The sequence below is a fragment of the Megalops cyprinoides genome, chromosome 10 (genome assembly GCF_013368585.1).
Source record: "Megalops cyprinoides isolate fMegCyp1 chromosome 10, fMegCyp1.pri, whole genome shotgun sequence".
Taxonomy (NCBI): Eukaryota; Metazoa; Chordata; class Actinopteri; order Elopiformes; family Megalopidae; genus Megalops; species Megalops cyprinoides.
The window spans coordinates 4,304,307-4,311,450 of NC_050592.1; the positions used below are offsets into that span (position 1 = coordinate 4,304,307).

Below are 7,144 nucleotides of genomic sequence, written 5' to 3' on the forward strand. Positions count from 1 at the left end.
AATGTACGCAGGTTTGCACCAACACTGCACAACTCCCCACGATAACATTGTAAGTTTCTCTGGACAGAAGAGCCTACCAAATAAATAAATGAATAATTGACAGTAACACATAACACCTGCAAACATTATGAGGGGCTAAAAAAATCTATGCCAGGTTTGCAGAGATATCAGCTGCGCCCACGTTTTGGGCTGTGGGAGGGGGGAAGAGGGGCTCGTGTACCAATGATAAAACAGCCCCCTAAAAAAAAACCAGGTCAGCCTCAGAATCAGGCTTTTCAAGTGCGGCAGCCAGCGTGTCCTCCTTTCAGAGCGAGCGGGAGAGGTAGAGCACAGCGCCGTGGTGCAAGTGCGCTAATGAGTTTATAATCCGATCACAGCCCGACCCGGGAGCGCGGAGAACAAAGAGGGCCCTGTGTCCGGCCGGGTCCCGGGACCCCGATGTCCCGGAGTCGCCCGGCGCGTCCAGGACACTGCGAGGGGAGGCCGGGGGAGACAGTGGGGCACACGGGTCAGAGACCGGGCTCTGAATCACGGGTGAGGCGGCAGCAGCTGCACAGATCTTCCCTGTGTTCCAGTAAAATCTACGCGCAGGGGAAATCGCGCCGGGTGAGGGAGTCGGCCGGTCATGTGACCGTCACGTGAAAAACCAAAAGAGCCACGCGGAGGCCAGGAAGTCAGCGTTACTTGTAGGTTTGTTCTGAATAGGTAGCACAGTGTAACTTGTTAACTTGGGGATACTTAGCTTCTCATCAGACCAGACCTATTTTTTCCGATTTTGCGATGTATGTGTCACAGAGTACGGTGGTCAGCTGGCAAAAACTGCAGAGACAGAATCCAATGCAAAACTATCCGAGCTTGTTCTGTCGTAATGCTCAGGGAGAGAAGCAGCCAAAAACACGCGAGAAATGGGCAACCACTGACCAGATCGGTTTGGCAAAATGTCAGCGGTCAGGTGCATCATGTGTTGTATTTTTATGACTCTACCACTAGATGTCAGTAATGTCAAAGGATTGATATCAATGTTCACATGTGCCACACTACTGACATTTTATTTTAACTTTCAAAAATAGAAAGCAGATATTAAAGAAGGTACTAGGAATTAAAATGCAAGATTACAAAATAGCCTAAACTTTTGGCCCTAAAATGTTGCAGCATAGCAATTCTAGACGTTCTCTACACATTTGTTGTCGTATGATCATTAGCAGCCCTACATATATTGATCACGGAGCTTTCTCAGCCTCCTCACATCAGTGTTGCCCTTGTCAAACCCCACTTCAGCGGTCACGCGTTCTCTGTTGGTTTGTGTATTGCTGAGCACAGGTTTACCATACCAGTGAAAGCATTCCTTCTGTCCAATGGTTCAATTCCCTGCTGGGACACTGCTGTTGTCTCCTTGGGCAAGGTACTTAACCCCCAAACGCCTCAGTAAATATCCAGCTGTAACTGCAACCTACGTAAGTCGCTCTTGACAACAGCATCTGCTGAATGATAGTAAAATTAAAGGTGCTTGAAACCCAACAGTGACAGGGTAATCAGATGGGATTTGGTGTGTACCGGGTGATGTGTCTGCAGATGGTGTACGTGCAAACAGGTGCAACCCAGGTTTGGTTTAAAGCGCACAAGTGCTCACACATCTCTAGAGGTAGAACACCCATGGTGTTTGTGCAGGCTGCTGCCTTCACTGCTGTGCACTAGGGAAATGAAGGAGGCCATTTTGAAAATGCAATGTTGTGAAATGAACCAAAGAGCTCATATAACTGTAGTCAGGCAAAATGCACCAATCTTAAATTGGGGCACATGAATAAGTTTTTATTTTGCAAAAAAAGCACACATACCTAGTTCTTTCTCCCCCTCTGCCCAGTTTTAAAACATATCTGAAATTGTAATCCTGGTCAGAACATATATGAATAGGCAAATCAAAACATTAAACTGCAGGTCTACAGCTGTACTTGAAAATTGAAAAAAGATTTAATGCCGAATGAGGATCATGCTGTCATTGTGCTAGGAATGTGAAGCCTCGAATGTCAGAGGGAATTGAGGTTAACAGTCCACCATCATCCATGAGGTTCCAGTCCTTTTGAGAAGACTCGTCCCAAACAGAGTAAAGACAAGCGGGCTGCAGGAAAACTGGGCTTTGGGCTGCAGGAGCAAAAAATTGCACACCATTCCAAAGTTTTAAGATTTTTTTATTTGCATTTTGCTTTAGTACATGGTTTTTATTCAAGCCAACTAGTTATCCACCACGATGCCGTAAAATGTATTGCTCCTTTGCATGTTGAATGCTTCAACCTCTTCCAGGCTGCATTCAGACTCCATAAGCCTTTAATGGTACTTTTGTGATACACCTTGGGTTAATTTGTGTGCTTTATTAAGACTGAAACCCATCTCTAGCAGTCAGCAACCCCAAAGCAAACAGCAGTGTGAGAAGCAGGGTGGATGTCAGGACTCTTGAGAAGGGATCTAGGAGCAAGACTAGTGGATTCTTAACACAAGAAGGCCGATACCATACCAGCGTGAAAAGGCTAAACCGAACATGACTCGAAAAAACTGTGCAACTTTAAGCTCGAACAGCAGTTTTGACACACACGCACAGATTAACTTGCACAATGCAATAGACAATGTTAAGGACCTATGCATAAGTGACATGCTTCCTTATAGGTAAAAACACTGCTTATTTCAACGGTCAAAAGCTGCGATGACAGTCTACAGGTAGAAAAGAACCCGATGCAACAAAGAATATCCACACCAAAGCCTTTGCGAGTACACTCAAAAAGGAGAAAACTAAACCGTGAACTTCTGTACTTCCTCTACTTCTTTCAGAGTAACAAGGTGGGCAGTGAACAAAACCAAAGAAAAATACTGGCCATGAAACAGAAACAAAAATAAATCTTTGGATACGTAAAAAACCCGAACCCCAAAATGCAAAAACTCAGTTTTCCCCTCCTTCTTTGGTCTCTCTATTCTTTCGAACCTCTTCGAGTTTCTTGTCCTGGAAAGAACACACACAAAAGCAGACAGTTAAACATCTCAAATGGAGTCATGTTCAAAAACTCTGAATGAATGAATAAAATTAATCAGGGTGATTAGTGAGAGCAGCCGGCTCAAACGCAGCTCGCTGTGTGTGTGTGTGAGTGTTTGGGGGGGGGGGGGGGGGGGGTCGTACCTTCTCCTTGAACTTCTCGTTGAGCGCCGCCATGCGCGCGGTGCGGTTCTCTTTGTTGGCTTCCATTTTCATGTTCAGCTTCTCCTCTGCCATCCTGCTGAAGTTGTTGTTTTCCTCCATGGCCTTCTGAAGCACCTCTTTCTCGTGTTCCCGCTTCTCGGCCAAGTGCTTTAGGACCTCCGCTTCATGGGACTGAGGGGGGGGGGGGGGGGGGAACAGCCAGATGCAGTTACCAAGGTAACCTCCTGCACATGACAGATCTAAACTTGGCCTGCTAGGCTGGGATGAGTAAGGACTTCACTGGAGATCCCATGCATATCCATTGCCTTGTGTATGACCAGGATGACTGCATGCTTATACTTGCATTTCCGCCCAAATAAGCGACACCCCAAAACTGACCCGGGGGGGGGGCTTACCTTGCGGCGCTCCTCTGCAGCCTCCAGCTTCCTCTGGATCTCCTCCAAAGACAGGTCCTTCTTTTTTGGGGGGGACAGAGGGAACTCCCCCTTGGCGTCTGGGGCGGTGGGACTCAGAATGACTTCAAAGGCTTGGCCAGAAGCGCGCTTATCCAGCTCCTTTACCTGTATCTCTGCTGGGTGAGCAAAGACACCTGTTCACATCACGCATTCATACGAACGAGCGTGGCGCTTCGAATCTAAAATATAAAAACTCCAAAGTGTTGCCTTTGTTTGGCCATAGCTGCATGTCATAAAGGAAAGTGAGATTAAGTTGAATTTAACTTACCACTTGGGGAAGCCATTTCAGGGGAAGCGCTGTTGTACCTTCAACAAAGGATAAACAGAACAATTAGCCAAAAATTTTATATACTATCAAAAATAAAATTTTGCAGTTTTCAGATAACTATAGTCCAAAGGTGACTTCCTTTTCCTGACATCCACACAGAAATGTAAAGATCATTACTGCATGTTCATTAACAATTCGGCTACAGCTGGCGCTAATGAAGTATTGTCGGCGCCCTCTCGCGGACCTGTTTTACGACATTTCAGCGCAAGGCGTCTTTGAACTAGACTACCTGCTACAGAAATGTACATGGCGAGCTCTTAAATTAGACTATCAGTACGCCAAGTATTTGCCTACCGATTGCAACGAAATTGATGCACTCAAAACAGCAACATTAGTAATCAGCCTGCAGCTGCTGTTGAACTGTTCCTACACACCTGACATCACATAGAGCGGCAAGTTAACCGCTACCCAATGCGCCGCGCGTACGGGAAATTAACAGTCAAATAAATTTACTTTAGCCATTTCAAGCTAAAGTAATATCACACAGTGATGCATTTGCCCCACATAATCTGCAGCTAGATGATCGTACTACCACCAAAAGCGGTCAGAACCACATTCCTAAATATTAATCCGTGAACATTCTGCACGATGCTGTACGTTAAGGGGATGCTGTCTGACCGCTATAGCTTCCAGCCGCTATAATCTTTCCTTAATTGCTTGTAATTGTGGAGCCAAAACTGAATGAGATCCCACATTTCAAACTGAACCACGAGCTCACAGCGTCAGTGCAAACAAAAAACAGAGACGCCCTAAAAACAAGAGCCGTTTGTGCCGGGAGACCCATTCTGCGCGCTTTCACGGAGACGGAGTCAGGGAGAAAGCGGCGGACAAAGCGGATTTGGATTACTGTCCGAAGCAGCAGCGATGCCAGCCCGCTTTCAGCATCAGCGGCAGCCAAGCGCCAATCAAACGTCACCGGGCTGACAAACTGCGAAACCGCTCCACAGGTAAATGGGTCAATGTATGAATCCATTATACACACTATACATTGTATATACACACACTTACATACATAATTATATCACACACGTCACGCTTTATGAAACTTATCCAAGCAAGCTTTTGAGAAAGTGGCTCGCAAACAAAAGCGCAGTTGTGCGATGAACTGAAAAATCAGCCGCAAACAAAGGCGAGAGCGCCTGTGCAGTACCCCCCTCCTCTGCTAGCCAAACTGGCTTCAAGTTCAACAAAGCTAATGTTAGCTAATCGGGCAGGGGGAAAAAAAGCGTTCTTTAAAAAAAAATCCTGGCAAATTAATTTAGCAGGAGGACATTGATTTATTTAATTCAGGTGCCTCGTTATGCAAACTCCTAGAATTGATCCAATTCCCTTTGGGGGGGAAAAAAAAGCTCACATTTATTTGTCTACGACTAACCATGAACAAAAGCTAACGGTAGACCCACCCGCCTGACTGCTCAGAATTAGACGCCTGTACCTGCTGTCCTTTAGTTGAATAGGTTGTTTTATTAGGACTAAATAGTGTGCTGTCAAATATTTACAGGCCGTTTAACGACATAAAGTTGAAAACTCAAGGGTGCCAAGCTAAGAAAATGGACCAACTGGCAAAATTTAGCCAACCCCTTTACAAACTGCTTTCGTTGTTTCCGATGGCTTGAATGGCATTTCAATGGTTCACACCCAAAATGAGCCCGAGTCATTCACGTATACGCTCCTCAATCCATTATCAAGCAATATTTCGGACATCGATTACCAACAATAAACTAAATAGCGTTAGCAACTCGTTCAACTAGATTAGGCAGCTGGTTAGCCCACCCAGATAACGTTAACTTAGTTACCTAACGATAACAGTTACCGACTATAAAGACACCGTTACACCGACTACAACACACAGTGCTGGTCCGACCCAACCCACAGAAAATTCCAGGCTTATCTATTTTCACCCCCATTTTCCCCGACTGCTTGGCTACCCAACACTCAATCTCGACACCCGCCTTTTCTGACAAAGTAACCTAGCCGCCAGCTATTTAGCTGTCCTTAGATAAAAAAAAAAAAAAAATTAGCCAAGTGACTGACTTCGGTAACAAGCTTTCAAATTAATTAAATTGACATAAATATTGCCAACCGTTTAACACTAGTAATACTGATAAAATCTGAAGACCCTCGCCGCCAAGCTAACTTAAACAACCTAGCTGCTGAGCGGGTCAGCAGGCTAACGTTAAAGTATCTCCAAGTTTGCTAGCCTGCAAAATAAGCTGGCCACCCCAGGTGGATTTTGAAAATAACCATCTGCACCTGTGCTGCTAGCCAACTTAAACACACACAAATTAACGTTAAAAATTTTAACTGAATTTTTTGTTTTGCACATTATATTAATGCATTTATCATGAAAAGCACCAATGACTAGCGAGCATGCACCCAAATAATAACAGCCTACCCACCTTTAGGGTTGCGCGTGAGCTTGCTCTCCAACCGTTCTCGCGCCGATTTCTTCTCTGCCTCAGCTTTGCGAGTTCGCGCAAAAAAGGACCAAAGCAATAACGTCACAGCTGATTCTTCAGCTCCATTGGCTAGCCGTTAGAAAAAAGTTAAAACGGTCGCGTAAAACGTATCTTTGACATTCTGGGATTTGTAGTTTTTTTACTTTCAAGCCACCAAAACAAAACCACGAGGCGTGTGGATTGGAGGATGTAGCTGGTGTTTTGCAAACGCGCGAAATAGCGTTGTCGACTGTGCAGACACTTGTATGACGATGGTTTATGTTTCCTGACAGTAAACCGAACAGGCGCACGTCGTTCTTTGACACAACCATACTGAGTCTTCCTGCAGATAGTAGCTATGACCCAGATCGCGCAAAATGGGGATGTAACGTATATTTTAGCAGGCTTGCATGATTAATTATGAACCATAATTAATGTTACGACTTTATTTTTGAACACAATTAAAAGCCACAGCTTATTAAATCGCACGTAGCAAACTTTGGCTTTTTATCTGTACGAGGTGGGTAATTAATTTTCTAGTTCCCGGATACAAAACGCAAACATTACGACCCACAGACAATCTTCACTGAGAACAGAAAAAGTATAGGCATTGCCCTCGTCGCGTGTAGAGAAAGCAAATCGTAGCATGTGCGCTCTAGAAGATTATGTAATGCTCTCAAGTGCATGGAGCCAGTCGTCTGATAGAGCGGTCCTGCTTCCTCTTGCCCTGGAGAGGGAG

At 45.1% G+C, this 7,144-nt stretch overlaps 1 protein-coding gene across 2 annotated transcripts; it reads right to left on the reverse strand.

Moving 5' to 3' along the window:
- Positions 1–2,182: 2,182 nt before the first annotated feature.
- Positions 2,183–6,442, reverse strand: stmn1b (stathmin 1b). Of its 2 annotated transcripts, none has more exons than XM_036538880.1 (5): positions 6,367–6,442; positions 3,908–3,945; positions 3,580–3,755; positions 3,164–3,355; positions 2,183–2,989 (listed from the first exon to the last, which is right to left on the reverse strand). In XM_036538880.1, the coding sequence occupies exons 2-5, from the start codon at positions 3,921–3,923 to the stop codon at positions 2,930–2,932; spliced, it is 444 nt and encodes a 147-aa protein (XP_036394773.1). In that variant the 5' UTR covers positions 3,924–3,945; positions 6,367–6,442; the 3' UTR covers positions 2,183–2,929. The 2 variants fall into 2 exon arrangements, with proteins under 2 accessions (XP_036394773.1, XP_036394774.1); XM_036538881.1 differs by having other exon boundaries at positions 2,910–2,989; positions 3,580–3,752.
- Between the last annotated feature and the right edge of the window lie 702 nt (positions 6,443–7,144).

What these genes read in the sequence shown, in the direction of transcription:
- stmn1b (XM_036538880.1), bottom strand. An exon ending in CTGCAGAGGAGCGCCGCAAG is followed by an intron (nt 3,356 to 3,579) that starts GTAAGCCCCCCC and finishes CCCCCCCCTCAG; the next exon opens with TCCCATGAAGCGGAGGTCCT. An exon ending in ACGAGAAGTTCAAGGAGAAG is followed by an intron (nt 2,990 to 3,163) that starts GTACGACCCCCC and finishes TGTTCTTTCCAG; the next exon opens with GACAAGAAACTCGAAGAGGT.